The sequence below is a fragment of the Lithobates pipiens genome, unplaced genomic scaffold, assembly GCF_037356315.1.
Source record: "Lithobates pipiens isolate NorthernLeopardFrog02 unplaced genomic scaffold, aLitPip1_a1.2 Scaffold_18, whole genome shotgun sequence".
NCBI classification, from domain to species: domain Eukaryota; kingdom Metazoa; phylum Chordata; class Amphibia; order Anura; family Ranidae; genus Lithobates; species Lithobates pipiens.
This window is the reverse complement of record NW_027507758.1, coordinates 162,936,069-162,961,605: the sequence shown is the minus strand read 5'-3', so window position 1 is coordinate 162,961,605 and position 25,537 is coordinate 162,936,069. Positions and strand designations below refer to the sequence as shown.

The following is a 25,537-nucleotide window of genomic DNA, read 5'->3' as shown; positions in this document are numbered from 1 at the left end:
GTTAGAAAATCTGACAATGTTTTTATTGTTGTTTGTGTCTTCCAGTCCATGTGACAGCCAACAATCCCCATTATATATGGTGTCATAGGAACAGAACATGAAGAAAATACTCCCTAATGGTATCATAGACAGAAATAAATTGCCACCTTAAGAGATGGAAATTAGTGACATTGGACCCAGGAGTATCTCAATCTAACAGTCAAGATATAAACTATATTAAAGTGCATAAGGGCTCTGGTTGGCAGAACATGGGCACAAGACACCTCTGTGAAATCTGAGAGGCACAGAAAAAAAAAAAAGAAAATGAGTGACAGGTCAAATACTGAGAAAGGGTTTATTTAGTTGTAAAAATTCATAGGAACAAGCCAAAGTGTTTTTGGGGTTTAATGGCTCTTCTTTATTAGAGCCTAAATTGCTGGCAAGATGGGCTGATAAGAATCTAAGGCTTGGATGAGTTCATGTAGAACTAAAGGCAAAACATTTTTTAAATATTTTGTATAGAGTAAGGCAGGCTATACATTAGCCTAGTGTTTCTCAACTCCAGTCCTCAAAGCGCCCCAACAGCTCATGTTTTCAGGTTTTCCATCATTTTGCACAGGTGATTTGATCAGTTTCACTGCCTTAGTAAATACTACAGCTGTTTCATTTGAGGGAAATCCTGAAAACATGACCTGTTAGGGCACTTTGAGGACTGGAGGTGAGAAACACTGCATTAGCCAATTTTATCTCCTTCAACCAAGAGGTTGAAGGAAAGAAAATAGCTTGGGCCCCATTTGGATCCCCCATCGACACTGACTGTTGATGGGGGACTCCCTCCTGCAACACTATTGTGTTTTGCCAGCAGGGAACATGGGGAGCCTCTCCCTTAGGCAGAATACAATGACCACTGGCTATTGCCACTAGAAGTAACTGTGTGAAAAAATAACAACAAGCTGGATTGACTTCAGTACAACCAGCCTGCTCATAGACCAATTGTTTTTTTTTTATTTAAATACTCTTTATTCAAAAAGATTTTTCTTTTACATACGACATGATTATAAAAAATTATCATATAAAACAGCAAAAAATACAAATTCTTGCATCATAGAATTTATCAAAAAACGCAGACATAATCATGTAACCCATACTAATTTCCCTAACCCGCCTTCTAAGCTTCCCCCCCCCCAAAACCCCATTCTTCGAACACGTGCTACCGGCTCCGGCCAGACCAATTCAGGCTGGCCGGCTAGGAAGATGGCAAATCCCTTCGGGGACAAGGACGGGGGACATCATCGGATTTTCAAACCACACCAAGCCCGGACCGAGTAAATACTCGCTAAGTCCTATCATCCACTATCTCATCCAGGGGGTAACCCATATCTCTCAACCATGGATTCCATAACGCTCCAAATTTTTTTATATTATTTTGTCTAATAAACATTGCTCGTTCACACCAAATTATGGAATTTATGGCGTTTACCCATGCTTGTAGTACTGGGGGACTCGTTGCCTGCCAGTTCAACGCAATTAGGCGTCTGGCCTGGTATAGGCACCTCAGTATAGGTGTCTTTGTTACAGCGAGCATTCTACCCCCTTCCATAATCCCTAATAGACAGGTCTTAGCTTCCGGTTTCAAGGTGGTGTTGAAAATCCTGTTGATTCTGTGTACAATTTCTAGCCAATACTGATACAATTTTGGGCACTTCCATACCATATGGAGAAGATCCCCTAATGCCCCACATCTGGTGCAATTACCGTTAGATTTTCTACTTATTTTCCACATTTTTTTAGGGGTATAGTATGCCCTATATATAAAAAGTTTATGGGACATACGCTGTGATGGGGAAATAGATACCAAGTTCCCCTGTGCTAGGGTCTCATCCCATTGTTCACACTTGAGTGGTCCCAAATCTGCCTCCCATCCCCTTCTACTCTTATCAGGGCCCTCTCCTTTCAACACTTTATCCTTAAGTTTTGTATATAGCCTAGAGATCTGGCCCTTTGTTTGCCTTCGATCGAGAAATTCCTGGAGTAGGGGGGTCTTTATCCTCTCAATGGTAAGTGTACGATACTGTGCTTGTATCCCGTGTCTCACTTGTAAGTATATATAGAACGTTCTATTGGAAATACCAAATTCCTGCCGAAGGGCTTCAAAAGATTTCATAAGGCTCCCCTGGTAAAGGTGCACTAACCTAGTGATCCCCCTTCTCTCCCACTCTAATGGCCTACCTATACTGTTTAATTCGGCCAGGTCTCCATTGTTCCATAAGGGTGTATACTCAGTCACTCCCTCATAGTCCAAGAGTTGCTTGGTTGTCTGCCATACTTTCCTCGCCAATACATTAGTAGGACACCTACAAGCAAATGAATTGGCCTCCAAAACTTCAGCTAATGTTTTATGGTATGCTTTATCGATCATCAATTTATGGTTTGGGCAGCCACCTCCTTCAAGCCCAGCCCCAGTAAAATGCTGGAGCTGGGCTGACAAAAAGTATGTTCTTAGGTGTGGTATCGCTACTCCTCCCTTTTCTGCAGAAAGCTGCAACGTCTGTAGTCGAATACGAGGCTGTCTCCTCCTCCATATTAACTCACGGATCAGCACCTCCAGTCTGGTAAACCACTTCTGGTTAATCCAGATTGGGGAATTATGAAGAATATATAGAATCTGTGGCTGCCAAATCATTTTTACTAGATTGCAGCGGCCAGCCACAGACAGGGGGAGGCGACACCAGTTATCAACCTTTTGCTTCAGCTTCGCCAGTAATGGTACTAGATTCTCCTCAACATACTGGTTTATATCTCTAGAGATCCAAATACCCAGGTATTTTAACTTAGGCACCACTTCCAATCCCAAAACCGTAGATAGTATTGGACCTCCAGACCCCGACAATGGCATAAGGGCTGATTTGCTCCAGTTAATAACCAAGCCTGATTGTTGTCCGAATTCCTCCATCAACTGCACTACATTGTTCAGGGTAGAGCCCGTATCCCCAATAAAAAACAGGACGTCGTCTGCAAATAGGGCCATTTTCTCCTCCTCCGGTCCGCGCCGGAATCCCTGGATGTCCGGGCGCGATCTCGCCAGCACAGCCAGGGGTTCCATAGCCAATACGAACAGGAGGGGGGACAACGGACACCCCTGTCTCGTTCCTCTTTCTAAATGAAATGTTTCGGAAAGTAAGGTCCCCATTTTAATCTTTGCCCTCGGTCCCCCATAGAGTAACTTTACCCATTGAATAAATAAGGGGCCAAAGCCAAAGCGTTCCAAAACCCCCCAGAGGTAACCCCACTCCAGGCTGTCAAAGGCTTTAGTAGCGTCCAAAGCCAGTATGGCAACTGGGCCTTCATTATCTCTAGGTATTTGTAGATTTAAAAAAACCCTCCTAATATTAGTACTAGTTGTTCTGCCCGGAATAAACCCGGACTGATCTGGATGTATTAATTTATGGATGTAGTTATTTAAACGAGTTGCTAAGGCTTTAGCTAAAATTTTTACGTCTGAGCATAGCAGGGATATCGGCCGATATGATGAAACATGGCCCCATTTGGATCCCCCATCGACACTGACTGTTGATGGGGGACTCCCTCCTGCAACACTATTGTGTTTTGCCAGCAGGGAACATGGGGAGCCTCTCCCTTAGGCAGAATACAATGACCACTGGCTATTGCCACTAGAAGTAACTGTGTGAAAAAATAACAACAAGCTGGATTGACTTCAGTACAACCAGCCTGCTCATAGACCAATTGTAATTTGGCCATGTTCTGCTAAACCATCCATCTAAGGCCATCCATCTATGGCCGGCCTAAGGGAGGCATACAACCCCTGTAGCCCATTGGGTAGATTTCCCTTCATTTCTTAAAGTAAGGGAATCCCTAGTCGTTAACAGGGTCATAAGAACTAGTGTCCCCATTAGAAAATTTCTCCACTATTTCTGTTCTAGTGATAACCCAAACTGTGGGATTTTCTTTCACTTTTGGTGATAACGATAAAAAGGACAAATAGAGAAATTGAATCTCCCTAATGGGGACACAGACACCAATAAAAACCTGAAAGGTGTTCTAATCCCTCGCCACGTTAACTCAAGCTAAAACAAGAATTTTAGCCTTAGTTATACTTTAACATTATACACATCAAAATCTGACTGGCAGACTTATTTTTATGTACATCTAAACCAAAAAAACAGCTATTGCAGCTTACCAGTCCTAAGATGAGGTGGCTGCATTAGTTTCCCTTTTTCTGTCTTTTCCCTTTTATTTTCACCTGGTAATCCTGAAAATAAGGCCCCTTTCACACAGGTGGACCAATAGAGTTTGCCTGTTAGTTTTTCAGGCGGACCGATTGGACCCTCCATTATCCTCTATGGAGGGGTTGATGTAAATGGACATTTGTGTGTTTACACCTAGCAACATCCAATCCAATCCGATAAAAATTGTTGTTCAACATCTGTCTAGCAAATCGGATCTGTCTGCCCATAGAGGAGAGTTGGCTGTATTTGTGTCTTTGGAGCGGAGACGGACCAGCCATCCGCCTCCTCATTGGGGATCAGCAGACAGATCCTAGCAGAGTCTGGCCCGTGTGGAAGGGGCCTAATTCACTTCCACGTTGAGCCATAGTTGCCAACCAAACTGGACTTCAAAAATGTTTGTCTTTTATTGCAAAAGAAAGATAACATTGTTTTTGCTATCTGTCCAGCTCACAGGAAGTGATAAGAACATTGAATTTCTACCAAGTTCTTAATTTCCTGTCCCAAAGACACTACATTTCTACTTTACACAAATATATAATTAATAATACTAAAAGCAGTTTAAAACTAAGTTAAGTACAACTTATAAAAGTACTGAGTAAGCTGACATATTATCAATGTACATAGAGGTTCACCTTAGCCAAATGTGAATTGATCCATTTTGTGAAGGTTCTCTTTTGTACTGCTTCTTGTTCATCTATGGAAGAAAAAGAATACTGAGTTAGTACAGCAACTGACACAATGTCAATGAAGCACAGATTCAGCCTTAGAACAAACAATGTTTCTGAAAATGTGCATTATCCAATACTTCATAAATGATTACACATAAAACATAGAATGGTGCTCTGTAAGGGAAAAAAAATGAATTACTTTCCTGTATTATAAGTGTACTGTGTCATCTGGAATCATTGTTTTTATGTGATCATATTTATTCCAGGTTCATAGTATATTAATTGTATAAACAGAGCAGAATGGTAACTCTTTTTCTGGCTATGGCTGCTTTTGATGGAGAATTTGTCAGATTTATGCTTTAAATAATGAAAAACAGAAACATGCACATGGTTGTATTGGGCCCTATAGCATAAAATGTTGCGGTATTTTGGAGCCCGGGAGCCACAGATGTTGAGTACAACCATTTGTACAAGTTAAATCACAGAAAACGACTGTAGGCAAGTATATATACACCCCATGTTTACACTCAGAGCTGCGTATACCTGCATAGAGCTGTATTCTATAATTCATATGTACAAGTGAAGGTATGCAACACCTATTACACTCAGGTGCCAAAATATGGTATAGCATAAAATACATTTTATGCTATATGGCCCAATGCACCTCTGTGCATGAGCCCAAAAGATTAGCTATTAAGGTTGTAGGCATTAAAAAAAAAACATTAAAAGCTTTTATAGGTACTTTTTAGGGCCTCATGCACATGGTCATACAGAGGCCGTACAGCATGCAGCGTCTGCATAATCACTGTTGCTGCATACAGCTGCCTGTTAAGATGAATTAGATGGGGTTGTATGCAATTATGCCCTAGGGGTTGCAGAGAACACCTGCGCGCACATGAACGCATGCACCGAACAAAGATAATGTTCATTCACAGCAAATGTGGATGCTTTACTTTGTATGGCCGGTTATTCTAATTTATCTCAATGGGTGACTGTACATGGCAGCAGGGGGTCCCAGGAAAGTGATTATGTAAGCTCTTCCTGCTGTACAGCCACTGTACAGCCTAAAAGAAATAAAATACAAAACTGGCATAAGAGCTGCAACAAACATCATCATCATCATATGACATCATAGTCATCATATTGTATACTGTTTATCGTGTTTATTAATAGTTGTATTAGGGAGGAGAATGAACTGCCTGTTCTGAAATGAATATATCCAGTGTTAGCTGGTGCTCCTATGTGCATACCTCCAAACTTTCTGAGATGGAAATGAGGGACACCCATTAGCAAAAATATGTAGGCATAGAACGTACCCCCTGCCAGCCCTTAAGGGAGAATTGTATAAAATAAACGATTGTTTAAACACACAAGTACTTTTTCTACTACTATTCCTTTATATTGGCTTTTGGAGTTTACAAATGCAGCAATTTAGAAATTGGATGAAAGGTTTAGCACGGTAAAACACTTTTTTGATAAATACGTAGTGCATTTTATATACAACTATACAGATCAGACCAAAATAGGGGACAAATGAGGAGGAAAGATGGACACAGGGACTTTGTTCCGAATGAGGGACAGTCCCTCAAAAACAAGGACAGTTGGGATCTATGCCATCTGTGTCACCCTGCTACAAACGCCTTTCGTTTCCTTTTTTTCTTTTTGTGGGTGAGGGGATAACTTACGTAGGTCAGCTACTCTCTAAAGTAATTCATGTGCCCCGGTGGAGCCCTTGGACTGTAGGACCCGGCCATACACTTTAGTCTTATGAGATAAAGGGGTCTTCAAGTGCAACCCAACATCAGCAAAGGGCCACACGTAATGTTCAAAATATGTAATGCTTGAGAGAACTGGCAGAACCTGCAGACCTAATAGAAGAAATGAGTGTCAGAGGTAGTGGACATGCTACATTTGTGGCTGGAGATATGCTGCAGAAGATAATGTGAAAATGGAAACATGTTGGAAACATGTTAGAGATCAATGAAATTACCCTAATGAATGTTACCACTATAGACTGCTGAGGTCCATGGGCCGCATGCAGGCCCTCAGGCTGCAAGTTGGGCCCCAGAGCTTTAGCCCCCCCCCCCCCCCAATGATGCCAAACCCTTCCACTGCTAATCAATTGTCAAGTAATAGTGCCGCAGTAACAAGTAGAGATTCTGGCATTTGACTGGCATGAGTGAAAGTTTTATATCAGGAAGGGCTTAGCAAAACCTGGACACTGAACTGATGATGATTGTAGGTATCTGAGGGCATCACAACGTGCTTGCTCTTTAGTAGAGTTGTTACCTTAGACATTTTTCAATCCGAGACAGGTTCACTTTAAATGGACACAGCTAAAGATTCTAATAGAATCTTAGTTATTGCTGGTAACCTCTGATTTTTAAAACTGGTCATACATAGCAAAACATCTATAACGGATATGTTTGTGTATTACAAATGAATCTCTCATCAGAACAAGCTGTCAGTGATATGTCTTTCCTTCCCTCGACAGGAAATAGATGCAGACATCCTTGTTGGTAAAATAAACCTGGCTTTACAGATCTCCCCACAACTTCACTTCCACATAGACGTTGTCTACAGCGCTGGAATATTTTCCCTATGAAATATTCATAAGTCTTCCATGAAGAGAAATTAGTTGGTAAATAATTGATTTGTTCCCCATGAATTTCCTTTATAAGAAGAGATAGAAAGGAGAGATATACAATGTAACACTGAACAGGCTTCTGCAAACATGAGGCTGACCATAACACTTGATAGTGACAGGTCCTGAAAAATAGCCCTAAACACATATGCTCCTTTCATGAGGATTTCAGCTTATGCTATATTGTTTTCAAAGCACATAAATGATAATCTTATAGTGTATGTGTTGTTAATTAATTAAATTGTAATCAGGTGGGGGATTACACATCAGGGACCAGTTGGTTATTTAATCTAGAGCCTTGCAGCCAGCAACCTTAACCCCAGAGCAAGAGATGCTATTAAATAAAAAAAACTTAGAAGCAGCCATAATGATTACTGCTGGTTTGTGAGAGATAGTATAATGAACAGAAAAAAGAAAAACATATACACCAAGACATAGATTCAAAAACTCTGGCATTGAAAACTTGTATTCTGCAGGACTTGATACCTTTACCGTTTTCATTTTCTAGTGGGAATAGAAAAGCTCGGTGAAATTGAAAACCGAATAGTATAATCTCTATAATACTCTAGATCAGTGATTCTCAACCAGGGTTCCGTGGAACCCTAGGGTTTCACCAGAGGTTCCTAGGGGTTCCTTCAGCATTGGGCAATTTCTGCCTCTCAGATAAGTTCCCACTCACACCATTGATATTTTTAGCTCTCTGTTAGGAGGTAATTCTTCCCAATGACCACAAGTGTAAAGACCATTCCTCTCACTGACCATCACATTAATGTATCATGAGTTGTAAGTTTCACATTTTTGGCAGGAGTTCCTCGAGACCAGAGAACTATTTCAAGGGTTCCTCTGTGTTGAAAAGGTTGAGAAAGGCCGCTCTAGATACTGATAACTGATCTATAATGTCAAGTTATGTACATGTGTAGTACAATACCCATTCTCGCTTCAGCTCCGATATTCTAGGTCAGTGGCCTCCAAACTGTGTGGCCCTTTTCTTGCTTTTTTCCAGCCCTTGAAACACCATTTCATCCACTGATACCAACAGTGGGGCACAATTTCCCCCACTGACACCAATAAAGGGGCACAATCCCTCCCAATGATACCAATAATGGGGTTCCATTTCTCCAAACAACACCAATAATGGGGCCCAATTCCTCGTAATACTTCCAACGCACTAATCCCAAAGCACACATTCCTGTAGAAATGGCCGTGCATATAAGTGGGAGCTGAAGCAACCACCGGATGGAACCGTGTCAAGTCAGAGCAAAAGAATGTCACCAGCACACCAAGAGTGTGTCCAGAGTGGGTCCAGAGCTTTTAAGCAGCGATCACATCATTACAGCAGATTGCAATGTTTCAAAACCACGCAGAACCCCTTTATCAGGCATGTGATGAGTGTGGTGGTGAGAATTACTCCCAATGACACCAACAATGAAGCCTAATGATACCAATGATACCAATACCAGTGATGGGATACTATTTCTCCCAATGGCACAGAAGACAGGGCATTGTTTTTTCCCACTGGCATTGGGACCTTTTCTATGCCTAATGGCCACAGTCCGGCCCCCCTAATGTCTGAAGGACCGTATACTGGTCTTTTGCTTTGAAAGTTTGGAGACCCCTGTACTAGGTGATCCTGAGCAGAAATTTGCCACACCTAACGTCCCAGATCCCAAAAGGATGCAGGTCAGGACCATTCACAAAGCGGAGCACGGCTCGCGCCATGTAGTGTGAGGCCAGCTGTGAAGCCTCAGGGAGTCAGAGCCAGCTTCCCTTAGTAAACATGCATGCCTTTAGTAAATCAGGGCTATAAAGCAAGCTTCTGTATGAAGACTTCTTCAAGACATAGACAGCATAGTTTTTAAAGTGGCCCTGAAGCACAATGGGGTATAAAAATAAACTTTTATTTAGTTGTCCTTGTGAACTAAACACTGCTTTAACATATCAAAATCTTGCCTGTCACTCATTCTATAACAATTTGCAACTGTGTTGAGTCATATCTAACTATTACTCATATTTCACAGCGTGATGGCCTCCTACATCTAGGCACATAGCAGGCTTACACAAGAAAGAATTTGTGGATCAGGTGGCATTTCAGCACTAGACAGTAAACTGGGTATATATGGCTAAACAGTGTACATGGTGGAAACTCCACTGGCTATTGTGTAGCGTTACTTTAAGGTTAGTTCACCATTATCAAAAACTGCCTATGCAGGTAAAAACAAACTGTGCAGCTTTGACTAAAGTTGTATATTGCCCTTGCTATAATTGTAGGAAATGTATGTAGTTCCCTAAACCCATACAAAAATTCCCAGAGATGGCATCATCATGTCCTGCCTTATTGCTAGAACAGTACTAAAAAACTCCCAGCCATTAATAGTCACCCCCACCATCACAGTGGTGGTGAACAACTGTCAAACCCCCAACATGTTTGGTCCTTTATCTGAGCTCAGAGATACCACCCACCATCACTGAGCTTGGAGATACTGCATCAGGTGAGAGGGAATGCAGACAACGGGGTTTGGATCAACTGGGAGTGTGATAGCAACATCCTAGAAACAAGGTAGGATGGGATGATGCTATCTCTGGGAGTTTTTTTGATAGGCTTAGGGAGCTAAATAAATATCCTACACTTATAGCAATGGCAACATCCAACTTTAGTCAAACCTGCATAGTTTGTTTTTACCTGCACAGAAAACAGCAGCAGGGCACACGAGTTACTGAATTGAATGCGCAACACTTTATTAAATATACACACTTACATGTGAGGTTTAAGTTTAACTTAGGTTACAGGTAATGGTGAAAAGGCAGTGCGTAGACAGTGATCCCGAGTGCCTGATAAGGCAGCTGCTGTTCACTCAAGTCAGATCCACCAGATGGATGGATGGCCGTCAGAGTCTACAGCCATATCTCATTCAACTCAGAGAGACCAAGCAATGTAAAATTCCTTCATCAAGCCAATTAACTTTGAAATTCCCCATCACGAAAATCATTGTATAGGTTGACTCCCCCTTTTTGGGGCCAAAATGATTAAGCTTTGATTATTTGGGTCATGTGTGGATCTTTAGGCATTCCTTGTGCTATTCCAGATCTATCCCCTGGGGTTGCGATTGGTGACTGCATTCATCCTAACACACACTTTGCTATTATTATATAACCTACCACCTTTAACCCCTGAATAAAATGCATACTCCTTGAGAGTTGAAACACATTACCCCTAAAGAAAAATAATACTACTTGAGAGTTTTAAACTCGTTAACCCTGAAGATAACTCATACAGCTTGAGAGTTGAAACATGTTAGGGCTCATTCCTTTGGTATATGCAATTGTTATGTGCTGAAGATTTGCAATTTGTGGTGGTTTTGTTCTTTGCTCTATATTTATCATACTGCAATATGATGGCCATATTTTCCCTGTATTCAGCTTTTTGTTTTTAAACATATCATGTAATAATACCATTTGTAGGTTTATAGAATAGTTGTCTTTGTGCTTTAACTTGGATGCCTAAAAAGTCCTATTCCTGTTTCCAAACCTTTACAGAGAGACCAAGCAACTTCACAACGCAGCGCAATGTGTTTCAGGGGCTCAGCCCCCTTTGTCAAGCAAGGATGGGATTATGCCATCTCTATGAATTTTTTGAGACATGCTTTGGGTGGTATGTAAATGGCCTACACCTATTGCAAGAGCATTATTTAGCTTTGGTCAAAGCTGCACCAATTGTTTTTATCAATACGTAAAAAAGTGTAGCTGCGCTATCTAACTACTCCCACCCCACTGTATTAAGTGACTAATGTTACTGCAACGTACAGAACATCACCATAAAAATAGATGCTATGCCATATAATTCATCAACATATGAAAAAATTATATAAATAAATAAATACTAATTAAATAAATGAATAAATATCATGCGCAACTCATAGATACTCTTATAAATATTATTATTCAAATTATTATTTAAATTATTATTAAAAAGTATTAATTATTATTATTATTAATTATTATTTGTATTATTTGTTTTTTCTAGTTTTAAAGCGCAGTATTTTCCCATTAATTGTTTTTATCCACAGGCGACCCTTACCAGCACAGGCGTTTTTTTTTATAAAGGTGAACTAAACTTTTAACAGTGGCTGCATCTGATAGGATCAATTTTCCACCTGGCTTGGATGATTTTTAAATTGATATTTGTTGAGTCAGATGTAGCTTGTAGGGTTACCCATGGCTTAAATGTCAGCCAAATCAGCAGCAATCAGACAAAATTTAAGCCGTCTATGACTAGATTAACAAACAGTAGATATACAACATGCTACACTCGTCAAGTGTGTTTGTTGGCCTAAGTAATAAAAGCTGGCATTTTCATATAAGATGCGTCCTGACCTAATTTATATTCCATTGTATTAATAAATCAGTTTTTGGACTTTCTTCCTACAGTCCGACTCTGAGTTCTGCAGTGCAGCTTCACTTCCAACAAAAATAAGAGGATGGATAAACCCGCACAATAGCCGGTGACTGAACCAGCACAGAGTTCCAGTAGAGAAGGAAGTGCCCTTCTAACCTTGCGTATAAAGCTTTATCTCGCCCTGACGTCCCCAGAAGTGACTATTGATTTTCTTGCTGGCCTCAGTGCTCAGCCTAAATAATGGAGTGGTGGTAGTCAAGTGATTTTCCTTAGCCGTAATTCTTTATTGGAGAACAGAAAATTGGAACACTTGCTGGACAAAATAGTCATTGTTTTACATACCAATTCTTGTTAAAGACATTACATAACCGTCCTTGATAAAAACAACTGCAGCCTTGTTTAGTGAGATGTTCAGCCAAAAAATGATATAAGAAATGGCCAGCTATTCCGTGTGCTATGGCTAAAACCCCATAACTCAATTTAAAGCTGAAATATGGCCAAAAAGGATTTTATTTTTTTGGACATTTGCGCAATGAAACAAATTTTGCTCTGAAGATGTGTCCCTCGTCTGTGGCTGCTGCTGTGTTTGTTACTTTTATTCTGGCAGCAGCCTCCTGCTGGGATCACAGGGCTAACTAAGTGTCCCAATGGGACCCACAACCCCCCACAACCCACCCCCTCCTTTCCATCTTGTATTGCCTTTATGGTTAATTGCTTTAATTGAATTTGTATAATAAAGCTGCAAAATCTTTCTGTTGGCTTGTGCTATTTATCATTCAGGCCCTGTGTTCTCCTTCCCCCTTTACATCCTGGTCACTGATAAGAAGTTACAGAAAACAGATATTACCGGAAGATCCTCTTTGCTCTGATCCTGGGCAGCCCTAAAATAAAGATGATTGCAAGCTAAAATTTGAATATGAAATAAAAAAGAAGGACCAAGGTTTTTTTGACCATAATTCTGTTATGGGTCATAGGAGTGCTCTTACTTGTGCTCTCCTGTGACCCAGAATCAGCTGACAGCAGGCAAAACTTTGCTAATGGCAGATCACAGAAGGATCCTAAAAATTTTGTCGGGATCCACCCAGATGCCTGATCAGCCGATCCTGCCCCCTCCCCAGACCTGCGCTCCAGTGAGCTTTGGCACTGACAGCCACCGCTCTCTGCTCAGAGCTGACCGAGCCCTTGTACACACGGTCGGAGAATCTGTCGGAATGAGTCTTATTGGACCGTGTCGTCAGATAATCCGACTGTGTGTGGTATGCATCGGACTGATTCCGTCCGAATCTCCATCCGACCCACTTTTCCAACATGTTGGAAATATTTCCCGACCAACTGGGCCGGACGGACCTAATCCAATCATGTGTAGAGCATTTTCATCGGACCAAGTGCCACGCATGCTCAGATCAAATTCCTACATCAAAGCTATTGGCTACTAGCCTGAATGTAGTCCCATCGTAACGAAATTACGTCATGACGTTCTGAAAGATCAGATTTTTCGCCAACTTGGCCCGACGGTGTGTATGCAACAGTTTCGGACACAATCCGTCGGACTAAATCCGATGGGCAAAATCCGACGGATTTGGTTGGCAAAATCTCCGACCGTGTGTACGTGGGCCAAGAGTTGATTAATCAGCAGTCATGTGATTGTTTAGTTCTCGGGCTTAGAGCCAGTGGGGGACAGTTGCAGAATCAGACCGATACTGAAGCATGGAGATGAGTATTATGCCTATTTGTTTACATACCCTAAACTTCTCCTTTAAGCAACTGATGGGATTGAAGTTTTTCCTTTATAGGTACCAACATCTGTATTCTAAACCAGTTTGGATCTTCAATCAATCAGTTCTCTTCCCTCCCTTTGTCTTGGTTCTGACTTTATTGTGGTATTGTTGTCCACTTTTGTGGGTGGACTCTTTCATGGTGGTATCTGGTGGTTGATACAGTTATGGCTCTTTAGCACTCGTGGTGCCCTTTCTTCATTTGACATGCAGTAAGAAGACCTTATATTGCCTCCTTACCACCTAATTTAACGATGTAATGTTGTACTATTGCACCACAACTACATGCATTGCACACAGTTGCGGTGCATCCCCTTCAACCTCAATGTGGAAAAATAGAATTCTGTACATCCAGGGTCTTATTCGAAATGTTAAGGACCTATGCACATGAGCGGTTTAGGTTCTGAGTGTAAAATCCTGGTGTTTTCAGACATCTGAGAGGCGCAGATGCAGCATCCAGTCCCACTGCCAGCAGCTAGTCATAATCAGTGACAGGCTAAAATATGCTGAGGCTGAACACAGTGCTGAGTGGTAGTTGCATTTAGGGGCATATGGGCTCCTAGTTTTAGGCCTCTTTCACTCGACCATTTATTTGCATATACTGGTTTTCAGCGGCAACATCAGTGGATTCTTATGGCAGGAATGACAGGCGTAAGCAAATATAAACTACGGACAGACTGATAGTGACTCAGCTTATATAAAATAATGACAGGCTGACAACTGCCACTTTTGTTTGTATGTAGCCACACACTAGGAAGTTACCTACAGTTAGGGATAGATGTCTGTGCCTGTATAATGTCAACAGCAACCAGACTCTGACATCTGTCCCTAACTGCAAGTAACTGCAACCATGTGAAGGAGGTCTTAAAGAGGAGCTCCAGGATCCTTCAGAAAAAAATTAAAGTCAGCAGCTACAAATACTGTAGCTGTTGGCTTTTAATATTAGGACACTTACCTGTCGACAAATCCAGCGGTGTCTTCACTGGTGGGGGCTCTCAGGTACTGCTGCCGCCATCTAGGCTAAAAAAACGGCAGTGAAGTCTTGTGGCTTCACAGCCGGTTCCCTATTGCACATGCACGAAGGGTGATTCGCTTTGTGAATGGCCCAGCGGTGGGGAAAGGAGGAGTGGGGCCAAACTTCTGGCTGACAGAACCAGGTATTCGCTCCCCCCACTCTCTGGAAAGATGTCAAATGTGACAGCGGAGGGGAGGGGCAAACAAGCAGAGCTTCCCCTTTTGGGTGGAACTCTGGTTTAAATGTAAAAGACTGCTGAATTTCCACTGCTTCACTCACTAATGGCAACATAAAGAGAGAAACACTGATAGCAATTCCAGCATTTGCTCTACATTACTTCACTGCCATCCTTCTTAGGGTCACCATACACATTACAATCTGTGCATTCTTTGTACAACCAACTTTGGATGTACCAAAGCTGTGTAAAATAAGAACATACCTAAACTATCCAATCCGGCAGACCCTTGCGCTAAAAAAGATCTAAAGGAGATTGTACAACCAGATTGTAACATGTATATTGAGTTTTATATGTCAGAGATTCCCTTTAATCACACTAAGGCTTCATTTCCATGGGCGTACTAAAACATATGCCCATGTGAGGGCCGCGTTTGCCCGCACTGGGATGCGCGGGTGTTCCGTGCATCCACATGCGAGCATTCTCATGTCAATGGGGATGCAGCCGTTGCATGGACACAGTTGCTGCTCCCAATTTGACAGCCATGCGCAGCTCTGAATGCAGACAGTTCGTTCCTGGCTGCGCACTTGCTGTCACGGCTGTCAAATTGGGAGCAGCAGCTAGGTCTGTGCAGCCGGTGCATCCCAATTGACATAAATAGGGCTGCCTGCATGAAAAAATGGACCTTGCACGGGTGTATGTTTAAGTACTACTATGTGAGACGAGGCCTTAGCCCTTGTACACACGGTCGGAGATCCCAACAGCCAAATCCGTCGGATTTTGTCCGATGGATCTTGTCCGAAACTGTTGCATACACACGGTTGGACAAAGTTGTCAGAAAATCCGATCTTTCAGAATGTGATGACGTAATTTCGTTACGATGGGACTACGTTCAGGCTAGTAGCCAATAGCTTTGATGTAGGAATTTGATCTGAATTCTCTACACATGATCGGAGTATGTCCGATCGGAGCATTTTGTCGGAAAATATGGTCCGACGGATATTCCGACGGAAACAGTCTGATGCAGACCACACAGTCGGAATATCCGACAAAACGCTCCGATCGGACACATTCCGTCGGAATCTCCGATCGTGTGTACAAGGGCTTAGAAAGAAAAAAAGAAATGTTATCTGTCTTGCATGGGCACACTTTATTCACTTCTGAAGATGTCTTTCACAACAGACACTGACAATGGTGTACGAAGACTCGTATACTTGGTATGAAATATACACTGTTGCAAAACGTATAGTATGTGAATAATTTACAAAGAATGTGTTAATGTCAATTATGCACACATGACATAAATAACTGGCGCTATCTGAGGGCACCATGGAGTCCTTAGCTGCCTCCCAGGAAGTTTAATCTGCACAAGAATTTATAAATACAACTTCAACCACAACAGCAGATCCCTTGTGGCAAACACCGTACAACTGAAAAAATACACATTTTTACAAAAGTTGCTAAAGAAAACAAACTAAAAAAAAAAAGGCAAAAAATTACAATAAAAAAGAAAAATTGTGTGGAATCGAGCTGCACAGCTCATTGCAAATCTACCCCACTGTGTAATAACACGTTGCTGCATCCTACTTTAATTACCGACCACAGAAAATAACAGAGATTCATTAGATAATAAAAACAATGATTAGTAGTATTAGGCTGACTTACCCCGGAGATACTGAAAAAATCCTGTAACTAAATTCACTGAAGTAACCTTCCGGGTACCAACTTCTCTGTACAAAGCCATACTAGCCCACCCCAATCCAGGAAGATCTCAGCAGCTCTGCATCCCTTGTCGTTACAAAAAGCCATTAATCCCACAAAGCATGCTCCAGGGTATGATTCAGTTTTATCATATGAATCCCATTCACAGGGTTACTGGCAGGCAGCTGTTCTGTAATAGTGATCTCTGCTCCATCCCCTGCCACCATTGTGTCTTCCTGATGTGCAATTCCATCTTCCCAAAGGACAGCCAATCCGTTCGGAGGAATCAGTGATGTCAGCAACCTAGTTCATCTATCCTGAGCTCAGGACAGCCCAAGGAAAACAAGCTGTTACGCTGAAGCAAGCAATTTTCTACACACATCAGATGATGCTGCTTGTAGTGTACGGAGGGGATGTCATAGGAGGTAAGAGCTATAGGTTTTCACTTTTCTCATTCCTACACAAATCAATATAGCACTATTCTGAATGACACAATATATAAATAGTAATATATATATATATATATATATATATATATATATATATATATATAATTTTTTAAATATGTATATAAATATATCTGAACATGAAACTAACATTGGGCCATTCAAAAAAAAAAAAAAAAAAAATATATATATATATATATATATATATATATGTAAAAAAAATTACACACATATATATATAAACAGTGGTCCATTGAGCATTGAGTCTGCCATTTTTTTTATAATATATATATTTACATTTCTGAATAACCCAAGGTTAGGTTAATGTTCAGCTATTTATATACATATAAAAAAAAAAAATATATATATATATATATATATATATATATATATATATATATATATATATATATATATATATATATATATATATATATATAAATATATATATAAATATATATATTATATGTGAAAAGTGGTCCACTGAGTCTGCCACATTTTTGAATCAGCTGATTGGACAGTAAGATTTACTCTGAGTTGACCTTTTGTTTCATTAGATGAATTAACGAATCATGCTGAATTCTTAAATTAGTTTTGTTATAATTTCTTTCGTATTAGTTGAAATTCCATAATTTTTTTTTGCAAAACTCGTCCGAATTTTCGATTCTTATGAAACTAATTGCACATATCTAGTTGATTTATTAAAACTTACTATAGCAAAATCTGGTGCTGCTCACTTCTGTATAGAAACCAATCAGCTTCCAGGTTTTATTGCCAAAGCTTAGTTGAACAAGCTAAAGTTAGAAGCTGATTGGCTACCATACACAGATTTTGTTCTGGATGTTGGATTACTGGCAAAGTGCATTCCTGAGAACTGAGTGAGAAAGGTGTTGTATTTGAGCAGAGGAGAAGAGATATTGTCATTGTGTGTGTTAAAGGCTTCAATAAGCTGTTAGCCCTTGTACACACCGTCGGAGATTCCAACGGAATGTGTCCGATCGGACTGTTTTGTCGGATATTCCGACTGTGTGTGGTCTACATCGGACTGTTTCCGTCGGAGTATCTGGAGTATTTGGTTGACGGAATCTCCGACCGTGTGTACAAGGGCTTAGAATACACTGATCAGTGGCTGTAGCCCATTGATTGCAGCTTCTGATCAAAAAAAATTTCCAACACTCTCATAAGTCAGAAGTCGATGTTTAGATCGACTTTTGTCAAACAAAAGCGCCCACACATGGATCCAAATTCAGTCAGTCCCCGCTCAAAAATAAAAGCACCTGGAAGACTAAAGCTGCATGTACAATGGTAGATTTTCCTACATACATGTGTGCGAAAAAATTCCATGGGTGTATTCAATATTGCCATCAGAGACTTGACAAATGTAGTTCCAAAAGTACCGTACTTTGTTTTTAAAATTAGATTTTAGAATTAATTACATTTTCCAAAAGAAAAACACATTAACTGTTGGATTTTTCCATCCTGCTCTTTTGATTTTTCATCACTTTTGGTAAAAAAATAACAATTGTCCATTTAACCCCCAAATCATACAAATGTTCCTACTGTTAATATTATGATCAAAGATGCATATTTTAATTGTTACACACACAGCACAACCTGATATGCTTTGTACAAGCAGTCATGTAAGAGAAGGAGCCTATATTCCTAATGCCGCGTACACACGATCGAATTGTCCGGCGTACTTAGTCCGCCGGACCGCATTACGCCAGACAAGTTGATCGTGTGTGGGCTCCAACTAACTTTTTCATCGTAAAGTCCGGCGGACTTAGAAAGTAGTTTTGCATCAAAATTTGTCCGCCGGACTTGGCTTTCAGCGGACAATCCGTTCATCAGTGTGGTAGTCCGGCGGACTAAGAATGACGCATGCTCAGAAGCAAGTACGAGAAGGAAGCTATTGGCTACTGGCTATTGAACTTCCTTTTTCTAGTCCTGTTGTACGTGCTGTACGTCATCGCGTTAGCAATCGCCGGAGTGTCCGTGTGTGGCCAAGTCCATTCGTTAGAAAGTCCGCCGGACTATCCGCCGGATTGTTTGCCGGACTAAGTTTGCCAGACTATTTGATCGTGTGTAGGCGCCATAAGTTGCACCTGCCATTAAAGTGACACTTTAAATTAAATAAAACCATTAGTAAAAATGTTGTAATCAGCAAAATGCCTATATTCTTTTATATTGGTAATTGTTAATAAAAGTCATTAGTATTATTATTTTTTTTTTCTTATACAGTATGTCATGCGTTTTGCTAGGTACTGAGCTGGCAAATTTGCTACCATAAACACTTCCAGAGATGAAACACTGTACAAGCACCATCCACAGGCTAAAACAGGGCACCACATTTTGTATTTTTTTTTAGTTAATTGAAATTAGGTGTATGCTACCTCTTGGTTCCCTGATCTTACTATACGTCCAATACTCTAACACAGGCTTTCTCAACCTATTTACCCTAGAGGAACCTCAAAAATAATTTTCATGTCTCGAGGAACCCTTACTAAAACCAAATCATCAGGGCTCAATAGGAACAATGCTACTTATAATGGTGGTCAATAGGAAGAATGTCCGCCTTAAAGTGGTGTTCAGAATGCCACCCTGAGACAGCTAAAAAGATATTAGGCGTCATGCTGGACCTTAAACTCTGTAGGCATCATCAAATAGGTGGTTCATCAGCCACAGCTCAAGGAACCCCTAGCGACCTCTGGAGGGACCCTGGTTGAGAAAGGCTGCAATAACAGGTCTCTCCTGCACACAAACCACACTGTCCGCTCCTCCTCTCTCCAGCCCATTAACCTCCCTGGCGGTATGATTCAGTCTGGAATAAGGTGCTGAAAGCGGTACAATTATTTTGCATGGAAATCTGGCTTTTATTTTGTAGTCCTGTAATTCTTAGGAATAACGCTCTGAAATCTCTTCAAACCAGAGTCTAGCGGACATCCCGGGTATGATAAAGTTTATAATATAATAAAGAATAATAAAAATTATTCAATAATGTAATCAAATCCCAAAAAAACTGAAAAAGGGACATGTTTTGGTTGCTATGGACAATCTCCAAATTCCAAGCAGTAAAAAACTGTATTTATAATATAAAAGTGCATGCAGGGCATTGCACAAACCACTAGGGACAAAGGGGGTGTGTATTTTTTACTACAGCACTGTAATCTGTAAGATTACAGTGCTGTGTGTGTTTTGTGTACTTTTACTTTTTTGAATTTGCCGCCGTTCTCCGCTCCCGTGCGTCGTAACGCCGCAGGGAACGGAGCTCGGCGGCATTCGGCACTGTGAATCGAGCGGAGGACAACTCGATCACACAGCGCGGCGGACATCGCTGGATCCAGGGGACAAGGTAAGTAACGATCCCTGTGTCCTCCCCTGCATCGAGCGGTGCAAGCCCGAGTCTGGCTCGGGGTTACCGCTATTGTAATGAAATTCCCAACCCGAGCCAGACTCGGGATTACCGCTAGGGAGGTTAAGAGGACACTTTGGGATTTATTTACTAAAGGCAAATCCAATTTGCACTGCAAGTGCACTTGGAAGTGCAGTCACTTTAGATCTGAGGGGAAGATCTGAAATAAGGGGAAGCTCTGCTGATTTTATCATCCAATCATGTGCAAGCAAAAATGCTGTTTTTTATTTTCCTTGCATGTCTCCCTCGGATCTACACCGACTGCACTTTTAGTGGACTTGTAGTGCAAAGTGGATTTGCCTTTAGTAAATCAACCCCTTTGTATTCCCTGAATGGGTTCATAGAATACAAAGCATTATATGACTAGACAAAGGAAGAGGAGATGTGGACAAATTAGAAAGGCAGCAAGTCACCTGTTTGAGTGTCAGAAGTACAGAGAAATCAGCAATCTAGGAGGGTGCATATACCTCATTACACTTAAAGGGGTTCAATGTATGTCACTCCCTAGGACATACATTTAACCCCTTGAGCTCCCCCTAGTGTTAACCCCTTCCCTGACAGTGACATTTATACAGTAAGCAGTGGATATTTTTAGCTCTGATCGCTTTATAAGTGTAAGTGGTCCCAATAATTTCAAAAGTATCCGATCTGTCCATCGCAATTTCGCAGTCCCAATAAAAAAACACAGATCACTGCCATTACTAGTAAAAAAAATGTATAATAAAAATGCCATAAGTATATCCCCTATTTTGTAAACGCGATAACTTTTGCACAAACCAATCAATATATGCTTATTGCGATATTTTTTTTACCGAAAATATATAGAAGAATACATATTGGCCTAAACTGGGGAAGAATTTTTTTTATATATTTTTTGTGGGATATTTATTATAACAAAAAGTAATAAATATTGAATTTTTTTCAAAATTGTCGCTCTTTTTTTGTTTATAGCGCAAAAACGAAAAACTGCAGAGGTGATCAAATACCACCAAAAGAAAGCTCTGTTTGTGGGAAAAAAAAGTTTGGGTACAACGTGGCACGACCACGCAATTGTCAGTAAAAGCAACGCAGTGCCGTATTGCAAAAAAATTGTCTGGTTATTAAGGGGGCAAATCCTTCCTAAAACTAAAGTGGTTAACAACCAACGAGCAATAAGCTGTCAGTGGGCTTTCTTCCTGACAGCTGAAAAAAAAAAATTGCCAGCCGGTCCATACCAGGCCCTTGGGTCTAGTATGGATTCGGAGGGGACCCCCCCCCCCCCCCATGCCAAAATGTAAAAAAAAAAAATGGCGTGGGTTGCCCCCCCCCCCAATTCATACCAGACCCTTATCTGAGCATGCAGCCCGGCAGGTCAGGAAAGGGAGGGGGCAAGCGAGCGCTCCCCCCTCCTAAACCATACCAGGCCACATGCCCTCAACATGGGGGCAAGGCAAAGCACCTTGCCCCCATGTTGATCGGGACAAGGGCCCCTTCCCGGCAACCCTTGCCGGGTGATTGTCGGGGTCTTCGGGCGGGGAGCTTATCGGAATCTGGAAGCCCACCTATAAAAAGGGGGCCCCCAGATCCCGGCCTCCCCCCATGTGAATTAGTACAGGGTACATTGTACCCCTACCCATTCACCAAAAAAAGTAGTGTAGTGTGAAAAAATACAGTAGACAGCGGAAGAAGAAGCGGGAGAAGGAGAAGCCCGGAGGAGGAAGATACGGGAGAAGATGGAGGAAGAAGTGGGGAAGAAGATATTTTTAATAAAAGACGACTCAAAAACTGTCTAATGTATTTTTTCACACTACACTACTTTTTTTGGGTGAATGGGTAGGGGTACAATGTACCCCATACTCATTCACATAGGAGGGAGGCCAGGATCTGGGGGGCCCCTTGTTAAAGGGGCTTCCAGATTTCGATAAGCCCCTCAAACCCAGACCCTGACAACCATCGGGCAAGGGTTGTCGGGAAGAGGCCCTTGTCCCCATCAACATGGGGGCAAGGTGCTTTGGGGTGGGGGGCGGCGCAGAGCTCTCACCCTGTCTAAACTACTGCCATAGTGGTTATCTATAAGGATATACATGCCTCCTGCATGTATCCTTACCTGTCAAATGTCTCACCTCTGTCTATTATAAGGCCCGAAAAAACTGAAGATTCTGTGGGTGGGTCTGTTGTCAGGATCTTGGTGGGTGGAGTCGTGATATCAGTAGACTCTCCGCCCACCTCTACACTCCCCTTGTCAACATGCATTTTCTCCTGTGTACTTCTTACACTGAACTCCTGCTATGATCACTAACATCCAGTCAAAACACAGAAAAGTCACCACATGACTCCAGCATGCCCACTCATGCTGAGGTGTGGAGCAGCCAACCCTGGGAGAGCTGGAGAAGAAAGGAGGAGGGGATCTGAAGTATACAGAATGTGTCTCTCAGGGCCATGCATGAGATACTGTATGTAAATCACCTGTCACTCACAGCATGGGGGACAAACAGACTCCTATGGCTCACTGAAAAAAGATAAGAAGACTGCTCAGAGCTGGATTAACTGTTCGTGGCAAGACTGGGCACAGATGACATGAAATCCTATACTATACAAGGTGTAAGCCTTAATTACTAAACATTTTTTGGGGGTTTACATCCACTTTAAAGAGAAAAATCTCACTTTATTATAGGCTTACACAGAATCTTAGGCCTCATGCACATGGATGGTTTGAGGTTAAACTCTGCTCTAGCATAAAATCCCAGCGTTTTTTCCCCAACCATGGGGCAGAGGTGGTGCATACAGCCAGCCATAGAAGTGAAGGCCTGTACAGGGCTGTACTACCATATATGCCACTGGTCTTGTGCATGGGCATAAACTTGCACATGTGGGTACAACATATTCCATGTGCCCAGAATTCCCTGTATTTCCCAAATGCAGAATTTCCATGTTGATGAAATACATCATATGTGTATGCTTTTGTGCATCGGTGTATACTCGAGTACAGTTGTGTACAGCTATTCACTTCTATGGCCAGCTGTTTGTGCCACAACCTGTGGCTTCTCAGTGAGATTTTATGCAAGAGTAAATGTTAAGCCTCAAACTATTAGTGTGCATGAGACCTAAAAGTAAAATCAATTCTGTTGGACGCATAAAAGCAGTGTGAAAAAATAAAAAATAAAAAAAAATTACGAGGTATTAGGTTATCTGCTTAAGAACATTTTCAATAATAATCATATTGAATGCCCTGATAAGAAAATGATTGTTTTATCCTGTACAAACTGTAATGAGAAAGCAAAGCTAATAAATAAGGAAAATAAGCAGTTATGGTTGGCCCACAACCAGGTGCAGTTGAAAAATCGAATTCCATGTTTCTGTATGACTTAATCCTTCCTCAGTATGTTTGCTTATATTAACACATCTATTTAAATCACTTTTTGCCAGGAAAAACAACATAACGCTGCACTATAACCATGAAAGTGAAATGAAAATTTATAAAGAATGAACCCAACAGCTGCATCCAATTTGCAGTATTTCAAATGGTTCAATTATCAGTGAACTAGTCTGCTTGCATCTTTTCAGCAAATCCAGCTTGAAATAACTACAGCGCTGAATAGAAAATTACATTTGGAGTACATTAAAATGAATACCCGAAGTTGACTATAACACAGTTTGCTTGTGCATGTGAAAAAAAATTGTATAGCATGGTGTTTCTAAAAGCAAGTTAAAATGTTAAATTGTTTTAAAAAAGAAAACAACTGTGAGGCATTCAAGTCAATGTAATGTCTACCAATGTCCACAACACTTCAACTGTCCATAGCACCTGCATGAGGCATACAAGTCAGAATATTGTCTACCAATGTCCACAACTGCTCCATAAGGCATACAAGTCAGTGTAATGTTTACCAATGTCCACAAAACCTCCAGGAGGCATAGACGTCAGAATAATGTCCACAACACTTCCATGAGGCATGCAACTCGGTGTAATGTCTATCAATGTCCACAACAGCTTTATAACACATACAAGTCAGAATAATGTCTACAGATCCATAGCACCACCACGAGTCATACAAATCAGAATATTGTCTACCAATGTCCACAACTGCACCATGGGGCATAAAAGTAAAGAAAATGTCTACCAATGTTCACAACACCTATGTGAGACATACAAGTCAGAATAATGTACTCCAATGTCCACAACACTTCAATGAGGCATACAAGTCAGTGTAATGTCTACCAATGTCCACAAAACCTCAACAAGGCATACAAGTTAGTGTAATGTTTGCTAATGTCCACAACACTTCCATTAGGCATAAAAGTCAGTGTAATGTCTACCAATGTCCACAAAACCTCCATGGGGAATACAAATCAGAATAATGTCCCCCAATGTTCACAACACTTCAATGAGGCATACAAGTCAATGTAAAGTCTACCAATGTCCACAATACCTCCATGAGGCATACAAGTTAGTGTATTGTCTAACGATGTTCACAACTGCACCATGGGGCAAAAAAGTAAAAAAAATGTCTACCAATGTTCACAACACCTATGTGAGGCATACAAGTCAGAATAATGTCTACCAATGTCCGCAACACCTCCATGAGGCACACAAGTCAGTGTAATGTCTACCAATGTCCACAAAACCTCAACAAGACATACAAGTTAGTGTAAAGTCTACCAATGTCCACAATACCTCCATGAGGCATGCAAGTCCGAATAATGTCCACAACACCTCCATGATTCATACGAGTCAGAATAATGTCAACAATACCTCCATAAGGCATACAAGTTAGTGTAATGTCTATCAATATCCACAACACCTCCATGAGGCATACAAGTCAGAATAATGTCCACGCCTCCATGAGGCATAAAAGGCAGTGTAATGTCTGTCAATGTCAACAACATCTCCATGAGGCATACAAGCCAAAATTTTGTCTATCAATGTTCACAACGCTTTTGTGACGCATACAAGTCAGAATAATGTACTTCAAAGTCCACACTTCCATGAAGCATGCAAGTCAATGTAATGTTTACCAATGTCCATAACACCTCCATGAGGCATACAAGTCAGAATAATTTCCACAGCACCTCCAATCAGTGAAATGTCTATAAATATCCACA

The 25,537-nt window shown here is 41.1% G+C and overlaps 1 protein-coding gene across 15 annotated transcripts in view; it reads right to left on the bottom strand.

The window, feature by feature from the left end:
* The window catches only part of SYNE1 (spectrin repeat containing nuclear envelope protein 1), a 663,643-nt gene that overhangs the window by 507,025 nt on the left and 131,081 nt on the right, over positions 1 to 25,537 (bottom strand). For 7 of the 15 annotated variants that reach the window (XM_077486323.1, XM_077486326.1, XM_077486327.1 and 4 more), the window contains exons 1-2: positions 16,562 to 16,766; positions 4,859 to 4,920 (exon numbers count right to left, since the gene is read on the bottom strand). In XM_077486323.1, coding sequence (XP_077342449.1) covers positions 4,859 to 4,920; positions 16,562 to 16,640 — 141 coding nt within the window. In that variant the 5' untranslated portion in view covers positions 16,641 to 16,766. Of the gene's footprint in view, positions 1 to 4,858; positions 4,921 to 16,561; positions 16,772 to 25,537 lie in introns of those variants that run through there. The other 8 variants (XM_077486325.1, XM_077486328.1, XM_077486330.1 and 5 more) reach the window with 6 other exon arrangements.